The sequence below is a fragment of the Heptranchias perlo genome, chromosome 5 (genome assembly GCF_035084215.1).
Source record: "Heptranchias perlo isolate sHepPer1 chromosome 5, sHepPer1.hap1, whole genome shotgun sequence".
Taxonomy (NCBI): Eukaryota; Metazoa; Chordata; class Chondrichthyes; order Hexanchiformes; family Hexanchidae; genus Heptranchias; species Heptranchias perlo.
In genome coordinates, this window is record NC_090329.1 from 49,451,693 (window position 1) to 49,468,648 (window position 16,956).

Here is a 16,956-nt window from a genome sequence, read left to right on the forward strand (position 1 = left end):
AATATATGAGCTCCAGGATACAAATGTGGAAATAGAATTTTTAATGTATTATAGATTATACCATTCATGGTAAGAATAGATTGGGGTGATTTGTATTTTCCTTTCACCCCTATTTTTGGCATGAATGAGGCGGTAACAGGCTGAAAATACTGACTTATTGCCAGAAGCCTGCTTGTTGCGATTTTAGACGGCCAGAACTCCTACTGAGAACAGGTGGGAGCTTCATTACCATTTTCAAAAAGGGGCTTGGAAGGGCTCCATGCCATTTTCAGCCCAGGAGTGTGCTGGACACCGAGTCTCCAGCACGCCAGTGAAATCTGGTAAAAAAGAAAACGTTAGGGCTGGGGAACTGGAAATTGTTAAAGTGGCGGAGTGCGTCAGAAGGGATGTAGGTCGGAAGAGACTGGACAAGGGGAGAAAAAGTAGAGTCGAGAAAGGAAGAAATAAGTTCCATGGGGCAAGAACAGACTGAAACGATGGGTCTACCGGGGCAGTCTTGTTTGTGGATCTTGGGAAGGAGGTAGAAGTGGGCTGTGCGGGGTTGGGGGACAATGAGGTTGGAGGCCACGGGGAGAGGAGATTTAAATGTGGCCCAAACTCAAAATAGCTCGGGTGGTCGGCGTGCTCTGCTGGTTTTCCATTCAAAAGTGAAAATCGACCCTACCAGTGGAATTTGCACCTGGAGTTGTGAATGTGCATGTAAATTGTGTGCTATTAGCACTTGGGATTCTGGTGGGGGGTGATTTTAACTTTTGCTGATGGTGTGAAACGAACGATATCAGATCGACCACCCATAATACACCCTGCCCGATATTCTATTCCATGACTTCACTGGAAAGGAAAATCAAGCGGGGTGTGTAATTGGCAGCCAATCGAAAACGCCTGCTTTATATCATCATCAGTAATACCTGGTGGGGAAGAAGAAGATGCCTTCTAAGAGAAGTTAGAAACTTTCCTTAGTGTACCCAGGAGGAGCAGGTGTACTCCTCCGGACCCACAAGGAAAGTCTGGACTTCTGGTGCCTCGGGCTCCCCTCCTTCTCACTCACGAAAAGCCCCAGATAACTCCCCTCCCCACCTCCCCGCCCCTCCTTCCCGCAACTTACCTTGATGTTGGTGGCTGGACTCTCAACCCCGCAATTCTGACCTGCCCAAAGCTGGCCAGCTGCCTCATTCTGCCAATTTTCTGCGAGCAGCTGGCCGATGAGATACAAATTGGGCCCAGGATTTAAAATAGTCTGGGCCTCGAACTGCTGATGTTGGGTGGGTTTGACACTCGACCCACTTCCCACTCATCCAAAACACGCTTCCAGTTAAAATACCCCTATAATGTCCATCATAAAATGAATAGCAAGGATGTAAAATGTTAATCATTTTGAATAGCAGCATTATTCTGGGTAATAGGTTTTTTTGAATGTGGATACTGATAGCTCTTTTGAAATTATCTTTTATAGTTGAATCAATAATGAAGAAAGAATTGACTTTGGAGCACGCTGATAATAGAGCAAAGAGCGAAGATCCTGCACTTTCAGCGCTACAGAATCTAGTCAGACTATCTGAGGATGGTCAGAACCAACAAAGAGCTAATTTGTTCCAAAAGTTTGTAGTCGAATTGAGGAGGATGGAGAAACATACACTTGAAACTGCTTTGCCTAAACTTGTCAAAATGGAAATACCCAGGTAATTGAGGCAATTTGCTATGTTTTCCACAGCCACTATCCATAAAAGGGTCCGAAAACAATGAAGGAAATGCTAGCCGAGCTAATTGGTGATGCTAGCACTAATCCAAGATTTCTGCCCTTTGAGAAAAGAATTTATTTGTACCAACTTTCCATTGATAATTTAAAGCACGCATAGAATAAGTATAATAATCCCATTAAGGGATTATTAATAATTCTTAATGCTGACTGATGCTGATTTCCATTCAATATAATCCACTGGTGTCGTTGCTTCCAACCTGAGTTGGAGTTATCACGGGAGATTTTGAGGCCTCCCGTATTGCGGAAATGGGCCGGTAGCACCCCAAAAATGGTGGAGGATGAATTACTGCCCTGTTCCTGTCATCGCCGTGACCGCTATAGTTTTCCTCCGGGCCTACTGCTGGGCTGCCAGAGTGTCCACCTGAGTCAGGTGGTATGTCCGTTTATCATGAAAATCAGGGTCCTATGATGTACGTAGGATATTATTGGGTGGAATGTGCACTATGCATGCTCCACCCAGTATCAGCTGGCGGTGCAACCGAAGAGGTGCCCAAAGGGAAGTTTTACTGAATTCTTGTGGGGCCAGGAGTAGCAAGCGTGCTCCTCTGGGTTCTACAAAACCAGCATTGGGCCGCTGCTGCTGGGCGGAACAATGGCAAATGGAATTTAACCCGGAAAAGTGCGAGGTGATGCACTTTGGAGGGACTAACAAGGCAAGGGAATACACAATGAATGGGAGGACCCTAGGCAAGACAGAGGGTCAGAGGGATCTTGGTGTGCAAGTTCACAGATCCCTGAAGGCGGCGGAACAGGTAGATAAGGTGGTAAAGAAGGCATATGGGATACTTGCCTTTATTAGCCGAGGCATAGAATATAAGAGCAAGGAGGTTCTGATGGAGCTGTATAAAACACTGGTTAGGCCACAGCTGGAGTACTGTGTGCAGTTCTGGTCGCCACACTACAGGAAGGATGTGATTGCTTTGGAGAGGGTGCAGAGGAGATTCACCAGGATGTTACCAGGGCTGGAGCGCTTCAGCTATGAAGAGAGACTGGGAAGATTGGGTTTGTTTTCTTTGGAGCAGAGGAGGCTGAGGGGGGACATGATTGAGGTGTACAAAATTATGAGGGGCACAGATAGGATGGATACTAAGGAGCTTTTTCCCTTCGTTGAGGGTTCTATAACAAGGGGACATAGATTCAAGGTAAAAGGCGGGAGGTTTAGAGGGGATTTGAGAAAGAACTTTTTCACCCAGAGGGTGGTTGGAGTCTGGAACTCACTGTCTGAAAGGGTTGTGGAGGCAGGAACCCTCACAACATTCAAGAAGCATTTGGATGAGCACTTGAAATGCCATAGCATACAAGGCGACGGACCAAATGCTGGAATACGGGATTAGAGTAGACAGGGCTGATGGCCGGCGCGGACACGATGGGCCGAAGGGCCTCTATCCGTGCTGTATAACTCGATGACTCTATGACTCTATGCTCTGGTTTCTCCCTCCAAAAAATCGGACCCTCCCCATGGACCTACTTTCTTCCAGCCCAGAGGTCAGCTGGGCCGCCTGATATAGTGCAGGCCAGGTGCCAGTGGACTGCCCCAGGGTGCTCGTTTTCCACCTGCTGCCCGCTGGCTGATTGCTAATGAGGCCCGGCCCTAGAAACAGACCGGGCCCCCCACTGGGACAATCGGGTAGCCTGTGGGCAGGCATCGCTGGCTGGCTGGCTGAAGTTCACACCAAGGAAAAATCAACCCCATTATATCTCCAGGATGGTAAACATGTAGATAAGCATTTCAGCTTCAATATGTGCTGTTCTGGATTGCTCTATGAGAAGGATAGAGAAGGAGTAAAGGCTTCAGAAAACATTCATGGCCCTTGAAACGTGTATACAGGCCAAGGAAAAGCTACCTGTCCTGAAAGGAGATGCAATCGTGCATGCTAATGCTGAGAGTGTCCGGGGAAGTTATATCCGACCTGAACAAGGAGGTATTGGAACAATGTTCAGTCAGCATTGCCTTGCCAAGCTAACAACAGCTCTGAACTTTTATACCACTGGTAGTTTCCAGTGAACATCAGAATGGCGAGTTGCTATTTGGTCCAGAATTTAATAATGTATGATCAACATTGTCATAAAATGCCTCACCTGTTAATATTGGTATATAATGTTCACCTGAGTAACTGTACTTAAACTTGCTTTTTCATTTTAAAAGGTCCATTACTTTTCAAGCGCTTCTCCAGTGCGGTACTCCAGAGTGTTTTGGAGCTATCTTGAAAATGCTCCAAAGTGAACCAGTCCCCCCGTTGGTGTCAGATGCAGTTACCTATGCCATAGGACTAATGGCTTCACCATCTGAGAATAGGGTTCAGGACATCCTTAATCTGGCAAAGTTTCGGCAAACACGGGGTACCTTCTACGCTCTGAGTCACACAGTACGGAAGTAAGTGCATTATGCAGTGTTTAATAAAACATCTGTCATATATAAAGCAAGCGTTTTCCAGAAATAGAACTTATATTGTTGACTTCAAGTGCCAAATATGCTGAAATTTCTTATGAACCTATATCAAACTTTAAAAAAAAACTATTTTTGTGCAATATCCCCTTCCCTTTATTTCCTTATATACATTGATTATATATAGTTAGTTCTGCTTGTATTTCAAAGGGAAGATGGTATAGGGTGCAGACTTAGCTAGCTACTCCCAACCCACCTCTGTGATCAGCTGATAGAAGGTGCGGAGTGATCCTGGCCCTGCCCGGTTTCTGAGTTAAAGCACTGTGCCACTATGCAGTGCCCCATCTAGTGGAAAATCAAATAAACTGCTATCGTTTTCTTATGTAGGCAGACACGTTTGAATATAATTTCAAACTGGGATTAGAGCTTGAGACCTCAATTGGAAAGCTATAACTGTAGCACTAGAGTTGCTCTTCCCATCAGTATATTAAAAAAGAGAAAAGAGTTGCTGTTATTATTTTTTTACATGAAAAGTTTTAAAAGTTGTTCAAATAATACATCAACTACCTGAACTGGTGAGATGCAGAATATTTGCTGTCCAGAAGAGAGCTGATGTTTTAATTAGATAAATTAGAAAAGTTATTTCTAGACTTTTAACTGCTTGAAAAGAATTTGCTGCTAGATTTTGGTTACAATTTGTGACCAGGATGTGGTGCTTATAGACACATCACCTTCATGAAAAAGTTTTATGCAAAACTTCTCTTGTCTCTTTACAAAAACACAATGCAGTCGTATAAATAACATCAGAGTTCATCATCATTGACATGGTCATGCTAAATTAACAGTTGGCTCCTCTTCTTCTCAAACATAAAAGTTTAGACAAACACAATTTCAAGCACTCAGTACTTCTTTAAATATATTGTGACATCCATCTTTTACTGTAATAATTAATCAATGAAAATGATCAATTTGTTGGATTACATTATACAGTATCCAGATTGTAAAATAGTCAGAATGAGATATAAAATTAGCTTTTTGAATCAAAATGAAGTCCATAGCTTACTATTTATGAAGAGGATATTGCACTGGCTGTGGTAGCATACATTTATATAATTGCACTGTATAATTTCACAAATCATTTTAGTCATTTGGGAGACATTTGATTTCTGATAATTGCAAAGTCATTTCAATACTTAAACAGATAAATTAATATTAAAAATGCTAAGTTAATAGTAAAAGCATTATTACATTATGGCTTATGCTTTAATATTCATTTCAGAATAGAAATAGTTATATTATGTTATAAAAACAATACTAGAATTTTTGATGCCGTGACATGTGTTTATAGATGGCATTAGTTTCATATTCTAATAGTTAATCCTCAAACAATTCTGTTAGATTTTATGATGAAAAGAAGACAATAGTGCCAGAACTAAAGGCAGTCGTGGATTACTTGATGTCTATAATTGGAAGTGACTGCTCCGGTGATGAAGAGAAGATCTACCTGACTCTAAAGGTAACAGATGTAGAATTTGGCAAATATAGAATTTCTTAACATTTACAAATGGATTGAATACAACTATCATTGTGATCTATGTCTTCATTCTGCAGGCACTTGGAAACATGGGACAGGCAATGGAGAATGCAAATCCTGAAATTATGACGACACTTTCAAAATGTGTTAAAAGTCCAAATGCTTCCCCCTCAGTTCAGCAAGCTGCAATTCAAGCTTTCAGACAAATGACCTTGACTGATGAGGTAATGTCACTTCTGGATATTGTGAAGATGTCTTTGTGTACTGCTTTTATTGAGAAACCTATAGCATAGGATACCACCAAGAAAGAATCTGAGATCAGGAAGCAGTGATTAGGTCACATTATCCTCAACTTTAAAAGTCTGTCAATTGGAAAAGGAATGAAAGACTAAGGGAGAAAAGCAGTTCCATAGTTTTGAAAGCTTGGAAATGAATAAATTCTTAGAATGACTATTGCTTCTTTATAAAGATGCCACACCAAGAACGTTTTCAATTTTATCATTTATTATTTGCAGTAATGATAGAGAATGTACTTATATGATATGGGCCTAGAACTTCTGCTCTTTTAGGAGTGGACATCAGGCAGCCCAGGAGTAGATAGGCCAGAAATCGGATGGAATCCATCGCCACCAGGTTTCTATCTTCTTTGCAAAACTGGTAACTTCTGACCAGTGTGGAGCAGGCACTTCTTCTGCCCAACCCTATTAGTCTTGATATTATTTTTGGGGACATGTGTCTGAGAACGAGGGGTGGGGGTTCCAGGCTCCTCTGGAAATCCAACCAGATGTGCCATTGTAGCGGCCACAGCTATGTATGCTCGCAGGAGGCATGCGTCACTGGGCCACATGTGGGCCCCACAATGCTGGATTCAAATTGCAATTGATCCCAGAGAATTTTAGACACTAACCTTTTTGACAACATCTACATTTTTATGTCACATTTACAGTTAACAACAGTTTAATGTCTATCCTGCTGTTTTGAATAAGCTGTTAAATAATACGGCCTAGGAGATCCTGGGGGAGGTGCATCTCGGCATAAGGGCTATGGTACACTTATCCTCAGCCTCCACCACTGACCCTGCTAAAGTTTCTGGGGTCAGGGGGAGGAGCCATGAGTGGTGGGTCTTTGGTGCATTTAGGGCTGGAAAGAGGTTGGAAACGCCAGCTGAAGCTTGTTGAGCTGGAGAAGGGCGTGTTGGGAACCTCATGGAAAGAAGAAGACCATTCCCCAGTGGCACTCTGCATCAGGATACCACTTATAATGCATTAATAAAAATTCCACTCATCATCTTCGAGGGTCCAGGCCTTGATCCTAGCTTGAACTCCCAGGTGGGCCCATATCAGGGTCTGTTAGCAGGATACATAGGTGAGACCAATGGGTGAAATTTCCTGTGGGGATGTGATCGGGACGTTACACCTGAAAATTATGTCCATTCGTATGCCCATTTTGCCAATGTCTATTTACATCCAAATTTCCTGCCAATCTCATTAACATACTCCAGAGCGTAAAAATGGTGTTGTTGACCGGAGGTCACCAGTTATGGTTACTGACTTAGTACAAAGAGGAGAAGAGTCAATTCTCTCTTAACTCTCAATTCACTTTATTCACGCCGTTAGATCATATACATATAGCTTATACGTCTGGTTAGATATAGGCATGCAAGTTTACACCAGGTTATACAGTTTTATACCCAAACTAAGATCTAAATGCACACCCACTAGGTTTCTCTGACACTCCCTGAGTGGTCACAGAATATAAAGGATTATACCCGAAAAGGAGAGCTGACGCTGGCCAGGCGTTCCGTTCTCTCTCTCTCGACGTCGTCTCTACGTCCCTGACGTAGGGTCTTCCACTTCTGCGATGGTTGGTCTCCGGAGTCTTCGCTCTGGCTCTTATTCTTCATTCTTATTCCGAATCTTATCTCTTCAAGCTGTGCTATCTCTCTCCCTTTGGTTTAGGCCTACTCGCTTTTTGCCTGTGTCTTCTCCTCATTGGCTCTGTCTCAAGGACTTAGGTAGCATTACCTCATTACTCCTTTTCTAAATAAGGACTTGTGTCTTATCACATTTCCTTTGTCTTTCACAAAACTTAGCTAATTCAAACCAGTTCCAGCCAGCTGAGGCCAGGACTGAACTCAGGTTACTTTAGTTCAAAAGTCGTTCCTGCCTGTGTGTATCAGCAGCGGACGTCTCAGGTTACCTTCTGCAGCCTAGCCAACGGTGTAAATGAGTATAAATCAGCATAAAGAATCGGGGCTTGAGGAAAGCACCAAACTCAAACCATATATTCCTTCTTTAAGTATGAAAATTAAAGTTTCATACCGTCTAACTATCATTCATGCACATTAGATGCAGCATGTTTCAGAACATGCAATCATGGAAGCGTTTCAGTTTTTAAGATGACTTATACTGATGTCATAAAAATGAATTCAAAGAAATGGAAAATACATTGCAGGTCTCAGTGAGGATAAATTTTTTAAAAATTGCTCAGAAAATTGCAGGAAAACACCAGATAAATGATTTTGTTTCCTGCTGCGACTAAACTTCTGGGCTTAATTTTACACCCGTTTTGAAGCAGTGTAATTGCAGGAAATTCGTGTGTATGGTTCTTTAACCTGGGGGTGGAGCCATAATAATGAGCTGAGATGCATTTGGGGGAAAGGATCTATTGACTGGCATGAAAGAGCGAGGAGATTTGGGCGTTTCCTCGATTACATGTGTCTCTGGAAGCAAATACAAGATTTTCTCCTCTTGTCTCTTCCTCGACAAGAAGTATGGTGAAACCCCATTTAAATGCATAAATTTTCACAGATTTCTGCATGTAAATGGGGTTTCACCACACTTCTAGCAAAGTTATGGCGTTGGAGCGGGAGCAGCTCTGAAGCAATTCTTTGGCCATGGTTTCACCAGTGACCATTATTCCTTTGTGAACCTAGACAGTGAGTGTTGGGAGTCTCTTTGGAGCTGAGCCCAATCCTTTCCTCACTCAAAATCAATGCACATGTAGCTTTACCAACTCAGATTACTTGATAGTGATCAGAAGCGAATAGCCTGGCTGAATTTCTCCTCCCTAATCCGGGGTATTCAGGCCAATTGTAGTACCCAACTGTTACGCTGGCTGAGACCAGCAAGCTCAGCACTGAATGGAACTTGAATCTTGACAGTTGTGCTCAGTTACTCATTGGTGTTGTTTATTGTCGTCTGTACAGTTGCCTTTGGAAGAGCTTCTGAATAATATTTTTGTGTGAAGTGCAAATTATTTACTTATCAATAATTTTACTTTCAGGTTCGCAGTACACTTCTTGATGTATATACAGATAAATATTCATCAGTCCTGAGGAGACTGGGAGCCTACCTCATAGTCATGAAGGATCCAGCATCAAACAATCTAAGAAGAATCCTAAGAAATCTAGCAAAGTTTGAAAACAACCAAGTGAAAAGCTTTGTTTCCACACATATGGTCAATATTCTCAAATCTGAGGATCCTATGGTCCAAGAGTAAGTGAACTACTGTGTTACAAATTTTAGCCTCAACATCCACACCCATGTTCAACTATAAAGGTATTCCTGGGTCCATAGTCTTATATATCAATACCATTATCTATGTCATTTCAGTTTCCACATTAATCTAATATGGAATTTGCTTGCTGAAAGATGAGAATGAGTGATTTTTTTCCCTTTCCTTGGCCCAATTATTAATTGGGACCTAGAATTGCTGAAATTCATGACATATATGTCTGTCACATGATATTGCTGATCTATTTGAAGAAACTCCTGAATGTAACAATGGTAATCATGTGTGGCTCAACTAAATTCTGTATTTTCTTTTGCACAGACTGAAAAAGAAATTAACAGATGCTCTAAATGAATCTCAGCCAGAACCCATGAATTTTAGAAAATTTTCTAGAAACTATAAGATGTATAAGAAAATTAACATTCCACGTATACAGGATCCTCTGGATGTTGGATTGCAAAGCAATATAATTTTTGAGCCAAACACTTACGTGCCAAGAGCAGTAATGCTGGAGACCACTTTAAATGTATTTGGTCAATCCATGGACCTTTTTGAGGTAGGTGTATGTATGGTGCAACCCCGACTTTGACTTATAACAAATTAAAATCAGCCCTATGCAAATATCAATTTATATCAGCGAATCGGTAAAGAGTTTTAAAATTTATAAAATTAGAAAATTTAAGCTAGCTCACTCCAATGCTCAGTTGGTAAAGGCACTGCCCACTGTGACACTAAACCATACAGATCAAGAAGGTCTCAGGTTTCATGCCTGGAGTGCATTCTACTAGTTGATCTTAACCAGGGTGAAGGTAAAAGCACGACAACTGATTTAGATCTCATTAACTGGGTGAGAAAAAAATATCCAAGGTTCCTCCAACTGTTTGCTGACCAGGGCCTTCCCCTTTGAAAAGGCCTGTGTTTGGATGTCAGGTGAGGACAGGACTGAGATCAGCTGTGATAATCAAATAACCTACTGGCTTTCACTGTCTAAGCTCCCACATGAAGAATGACTTTTTGAGTGAGGTATTCAGAGGATTGCTGGTGCCAGAAAAAGACAGTGCCTCTGGAGAGAAGGATAGAAAATTGCAAGCAGGAGGGGCAGGGGATGGAAAATAGATAATAGGCAACTAATACAAATATAGATAATAGAATGATATTAAAACTAGCAATTGTTAATGCTAATTTAACAATTTAAAAGTAATTCACAAAAATGAAATAAGATTATCTTTTTAAACAGGTTGGCCTGGATGGCAACGGATTTGAACCATCTCTGGAGGCAATTTTTGGACCAAAAGGATTTTTCCCAAACAGTGCAATGAAGGCACTATACTGGGTGGATGGTAAAGTTCCAGAGAAGGTATCGCAAGTGCTGTTCAATTGGTTTGGAATCAGTAGAGATGATGAAGGTCCAAAAGAAGTATGTATCAGAGTTATACTCTTAATTCATTCCAGAATTAAGTTGTTGGAGTATGCTATCTCACATCTTACCAATACTTTACCTTTTTGCTGTTCATCAGGTCCTGATGAAGGAACTCACACACAATTTTCAAAACATGTTGAAGGAAATTAAAAAACAAACACCAGAAGCAGAGGCCTTCTTGAGAATATTTGGAAATGAACTAGGATATATTAAAGGCAGTGATTTCAAGCTGGTGGGAGAAATTATGTCAAAAAGTTTTCAACTATTCCGAAGCCTTCCAGCACAGGTACAGTGCATCAAGTCACAAGGCATAGAATGGGCTCTAATAAATATGATCATTTGGTCAAAAAGAAACTCATTCAAATTTCAAAGTTAATTGGCTTTATAGTATTGTAATATCTACTGCTGAGAAAGAATATGTCTCTGGCTACACTTGGCTAATTTAAATGTGTATTGTGATCAGTAGATATTACCTGAAGATCCATGAGATGTGCCTTCTTGTAAATACAAGAATGATTCTTAATACTATGAAGCATATATAAATGTAGTAGCCTTGCTTTCTGAGCCATTAAAGAAAGAAAAAATTGTTATGAAATACCAATAGGCACAGAACTTTTAAAGTATTACATTTCTTTACATTAAAAACATCATAAAACTAACCACATATCATACACCATTGATGTTTAAACTGTGGGAATACTTGATATATGATTTTAATGCATATTATTCTTTGCATTTGTAGCTCATGCCGGCTTTGCGAAAGGGTTTAAGTGGTGACCTATTTGCTCACTATATCTTCATGGACAGCCAGTTTAATCTCCCCACTGGTGCTGGCCTTCCTCTCAAGCTGTCTATGTCTGGTACAATCACACCTGGTGCCAAAGCAGGGATAAAATTTGAAGGAAAGAAGGTAATATTTTGCTCATTTGCTCAAGGTTGGCACCTGACTTTTCAAGGGGGGAGCATTGATGGACAAGACACCCTTCTTTTGATATCTTCAAATATTCAGTATTTTTTAAAATGTAAGAATGTTTAGGGACAGGGAGAGGCCATCAAGCTCAACATGCCAATCCCTTTTTTACTAAATTCACATGCAACAGGCGAACACATCAGTCATGAAATACTTTCACATATATAATCTTAAAAAAATGGAATTATTACAAAATTGAATAAAGTTGAAATGGATTGTTTAAAAGTCTTCATCAAAAGTATATACATGGGGCAATTTTCTGATTTTACATTCTGATTTGCATATCCATTGGTGAGGCTCCTCGCTGGAAGCATGAAGTCAAAAAATTACACCTACTAAGTAAATTACTTATTGGTGACTAATTTTGGAAATTCATTGTCAATGAAAGCAAATATCTCTTCTATTGCAGGTCGAAGGGTTGATCAAGCCAGCAGTTGCAATTGAGTTTGTGACCCAAATGGGTGTCAGTGTACCCAATTTTGCCAGAAATGGAATACAGATTAATTACAATTTGTATCATGAGTCTGGCATTGAAGCCCGGATCAGCAAGAATAATGGTCAGATAAAATTCAGCATTCCAGCGCCCAAAGGACCAACCAAGCTCTTAAGTGTTAGGTTAGTGTAAAGTTAATCCTTCAGGCTTTTCATTTCCATGGAAACCAAAGGCCATGCATTTAACAAGTGTTCTTTCTGTCCTTTTACAGCAATAGACTGTCTCTGATACACAGTACAAAAACTGAGGAAATCCCATCCATCATGGAGAACAGACAAGAATGGAAATCATGCAAACCACTATTTACAGGACTTAGCATCTGCAGCAGTGCCACATACTCCAATGCAAGTTCAATTGACCATGCACCCAGTTATCCACTGACTGGAGAAACAAGGTCAGTAATGTGTTCCCGATTCAAATAAACTAACTCCGACTGAAAAAATCATCAACTTAACCAAAATTTAATGATTGTAGAGTAAAAAGAATACCTACTCTGGTAATCACAGGTGAGGGGTAATTTTAACTATTATCTCCAGGCGAAAAACAGGTGATATCGAATTGACAGCTCGTTTTACACATTGCCCTATTTTCTTTTCCAAGTGGAAGATGCACCAATCCTTGCCTTAATACTAATCTATCCTTAATGTAGGACAGACCAATTGTTGCTCAAAGACAAATGATGGGATATTTTCCAATCAGGTTTGGTGATTTATAGATGTAACTACTCCAATACATGCTCAATTGACAATGCACCCAGTTATCCGCTGACCAAATAAACAAGGTCAGCAAAGTATCTATGATTCATATAAGCGGTACTGAAGAGCTATCAGCATGACTGGAATTTATAAGCATGGATCAGGTAAACTTGATTGGAAAAGTTGGAGGAGATTTGTTACACTGGATTTCAGATCAATTTTTGCCTCACTTATCGTTCCAGTGGCAGAAATATCAGGGGCAGGAAGAACCTACCTGATACAAGTGGGCACTTAATTTAAATATTAAAGTGTGGATGGGGATGTCTGCATGCAATTTCCTGATGTTCATGCATGCAGGACACTCAGTGCAAATTACACGCAACTAAAATAGATGTCCAAGGTTGCTAAGGATTGGAAAATATATGAAATTTAATTTAAAGAGCACAGTAATATAAAGTTAAGTATTTTTAGACAGTTTCTGGATCATTTTTCTTCACTTCTTTTGGTCCCTTCTGGCACATAGGCTCTCCTAAACCTTCCCTCCAATTCTTCTGCAACTTTGTTTTTTTCACACTAGTACCATTACTGTCATCAGTGGGTTCCCTAGTTGCAATCTATCTCAGCTTTTTGGAGGAAAGGACCAATGGATAGATGGCAGGAAAGTAAGGATGCACCAGAGGTGTTCTACATTCACTGGCCAGTACCTACAAACCCACATCTATAGACAGAGGTTCACATACCTGGATTTTATCTACATGTAGAAAAACATCCCAAAGCGCTTCACAGAGACATAAGGAAAACACTCCAAGCCAAAGGGAGATTAAGAGGGATGATTATAAACTTCGTCAAAGATATGGATTTCAAGGAGGAGGGAGAGGTGAAGAGGCAGAGGGTTTTAGGTAGTTAAGCTCAGAGAGTGGGGCATAGGTGGCTGAAGAAATGGCCGTCAACGGTGGGTAAAAGAGGGATGTTTCACGAGAGGCCGGAATCAGAGAAATGGCGAGTTCCAGGGGGGAGGGTGGTTATAAGACTGGAGGAGGTTTCAGAGATAGAGAGGGGTGAGGCCATGGAAGGATTTAAATACAAGGATGAGAATATTAAGTTTAGTAAGCAACCGGGAGCCAGTGAGGATGAATCTGATGGGCAAGTATGTCTTGGCTTGGGATAGTAAATGAGTAATGTAGTTTTGGATGAGTTGAGGTTTATGAAGATGGAGAATGGGAGATGGCCAAGAGATCATTGGAGTAATTGAATCTTGATGTGAAAAAGGCACGAATGAGGGTTTCAGTGGCAGATGATTTAAGGCAGGGGTGGAGTGAGGCAATGTGACAGAAGTGGAAGTAGGCAGTCATTGTGATGGGGTGAATATAGGGTCGGAAACTCAGCCTGGGATTGAATAGGACACTGAGATTACAAATAGTCTGATTTAGCCTGAGACAGTAGCCAGAGAGAGGCATGTAGTTGGAGGGTATGGAGTTTGTGGCAGAAACCAAAGATGATGGCTTCGGTTTTCCCACAGTTTAGAATCAGTAAAGGGGTCAAAAGAGGTGGAGTGTAATCTTTTAAATAGGCATGAAGTTGGCGGTGCATCCGTTGGTACTGTTTGAAGCCCGAACCATTTTCAGGCTGCAGCCTAATTTGAATTTAACTGGTGAGCTGCGGGCAATAAACCGGCAATCCGCTCCAACTTGCTGGTTTTGGAAGGCCGAAAATTATCCACCTTCTTAACGGAGCTGCCTGCCAGGCCAGACCTCTTGGTGGGGAGCCAATCCCAGGGGGGAGGGTAAAAACAGGATGGCTCCTCTGGGTCGCACAAAAAATGCCCTCAAAAAATTTCCCAAGTGGTTTTTGGAGTGGCCTCCAGCAGTCCTGCTCAATGCCGAATACATGCTCTGCTTTTTTGTACAGGAAAATGACAATCAACAACTTGCATTTATATAACGCCTTTAACATAGTAAATGTCCCAAGGCGCTTCACAGGAGCATTATCAAACAAAATTTGACACAACGGCACATAACGAGATATTAGGACAGGTGACCAAAAGCTTGGTCAAAGAGGTTGGTTTTAAGGAGAGTCTTAAAGGAAGAGAGAGGTGGAGAGGGATAGGGAGGGAATTCCAGAGCTTAGGGCCTATGCAGCTGAAGGCACAGCCACCAGTGGTGGAACGATGAATCTAGGAGATGCTCAAGAGGCCAAAATTGGAGGAGCGCAGAGATCTTGGAGGCTTGTAGGGCTGGAGGAGGTTACAGAGATAGGGAGGGGCGAGGCCATGAAGGAACATGAAAACAATCAGGATCCTACAACCAGTGTAGGACTCTGGTCTGCATACTTAGCAGCCTCCCGCTCATTTTGGGCGGGAATACTGGGAGCCCATTAAATGCCTGCCTGAAAATTGAATCAGGTGGACATTGGGCATCAAAGGGGTAGCTAAGGTGCCCACCCAATTTCCCTCTGCCAGTCAACTGTTTTTGAGACAAGAAACAGGCTGTCAGAATTTGAAAATTGACCCTGCAAGGTAGAAGTGGGTGTGGAAGCTGACCCCATGTCTGTGAATTATGTCGCCAAGGAGTAGCATGTACTTGAGGAAGAGGAGGGGCCCAAGGATGGGCAATTCCAGAGGTAACAGTGCAGGTGTGGGAAGAGAAGCCATTGCTAGAGATGCTCTGGCTACGATTGGATAGATAAGATTGGAAGCATGCAAGGGTAGTCCCACAGAGCTGGGCAGTGGAGGAGAGGTGTTAGAGGAGGAGTGTGCATTCGACTATTTTGAAGGTTGGAAAGAGAACAAAGAGGGATAATGCACCATGGTTACAGTCACATTGAATATTATTTGTGACTTTGGTTAGAGCCATTTTAGTGCTGTGGAAGCAGTGGAAACCTGATTGGAGGAATTCAACAGAGTTGGGGAGGGATGGGCACAGATATGGGAGGCGACAACAGAGACCTTGGAGATGAATGGCAGGTTGGAGATGGGATGATGGGTAGCCAGACTTTTTGAGGAGAATGGTGATGATGATAGTTTTGAAAGGAGAGAAAATGAGTCATCTGTTCTGATTGCGGATGATGGGCAATTATGCTTATTAAATTCTGGTGGTGAGGGTGTGGGTGAATTTTCCACCCATGAGCACCCTATATCAGGGATTGCATGTGTGGTGGAATTCCATGGCTACCCCAGGAAATTCCTTCCATTCCGCCTAAAAATTAGTGCACAGGTACAAAAAACAATCAAAAAAACTAATGGAATGTTGCCCTTTATCTCAAGGGGGTTAGAATAAAAAAGTGGGGAAGTGATGCTTCAGTTGTACAGAGCCTTGGTTAGACACCATCTGGAGTACTGTATTCAGTTTTGCATCATATCTCAGAAAATATATATTGACCTTAGAGGGGTATGGCGCATATTCACCAGAATGATACTGGGGCTTAAAGGATTAAATTATGAAAACAGATTGCATAAACTTGGTTTGTATTCCCTTGAGTTTGGAAGGTTAATGGGTGATCTAATCAAGGTGTTTAAAATGATAGGGAGATTCAGCAGAGTAGATACAGAGAAACTATTTTCTCTGTGGGGAATCGAGAACAAGGTCACATAATCATAAAATTAGAACTAGGACAGTTAGGAGTGAAATTAGGAAGCATTTTTGCACATAAAGGGTAGTGGAACTCTGTAACTTTCTCCCCAAAAGGCTGTGGTTGCTGGTTCAATTGAAATTTTCAAGACTGAGATTGAAAGATTTTTGTTAGGTAAGAGTATCAAGGGATATGGAGCAAAGGCAGGTAAATGGAGTTGAGATAGAGATCGGCCATGATCTAATAAAATGGCTGAATGGCCTACTCCTATTCCTATCTTCCTATAAAACCTCAGGGGAGCATGCCAACTGAGAGCTGGTGGGAGTGCCACTAAGGGGTCTTTACTTAAGAAAGGGAATTGATCCAGGATCCAGGATCAATTACCTTCCCCCAAGAGGCCTGCCTGCTCCATTAGGAATAGAAGATTGAAGAAATGAAGGTTTTCATTGGGCCCTTGCTGGGCCTTTTCTCTCCACTGTTGGAGTGGCATGGTGCCACTTCAACATACTTTACTTTCAACATTTCAAACGGCGCTTCATAAGAACATAGGAACATAGGAACAGGAATAGGCCATTCAGCCCCTCGTGCCTGCTCCACCATTTGATAAGATCATGGCTGA

General features: G+C 41.6%; 1 protein-coding gene across 1 annotated transcript in view; it reads left to right on the forward strand.

Moving 5' to 3' along the window:
- apoba (apolipoprotein Ba) overlaps positions 1–16,956 on the forward strand; it is a 75,610-nt gene that overhangs the window by 25,535 nt on the left and 33,119 nt on the right. Inside the window, exons 10-20 of the mRNA XM_067985269.1 lie at positions 1,454–1,679; positions 3,906–4,133; positions 5,544–5,661; positions 5,757–5,903; positions 8,965–9,176; positions 9,514–9,748; positions 10,430–10,609; positions 10,710–10,898; positions 11,355–11,522; positions 11,992–12,197; positions 12,287–12,469. Of these exons, the coding sequence (XP_067841370.1) occupies positions 1,454–1,679; positions 3,906–4,133; positions 5,544–5,661; positions 5,757–5,903; positions 8,965–9,176; positions 9,514–9,748; positions 10,430–10,609; positions 10,710–10,898; positions 11,355–11,522; positions 11,992–12,197; positions 12,287–12,469 (2,092 nt within the window). The remainder of the gene's footprint in view (positions 1–1,453; positions 1,680–3,905; positions 4,134–5,543; positions 5,662–5,756; positions 5,904–8,964; positions 9,177–9,513; positions 9,749–10,429; positions 10,610–10,709; positions 10,899–11,354; positions 11,523–11,991; positions 12,198–12,286; positions 12,470–16,956) is intronic.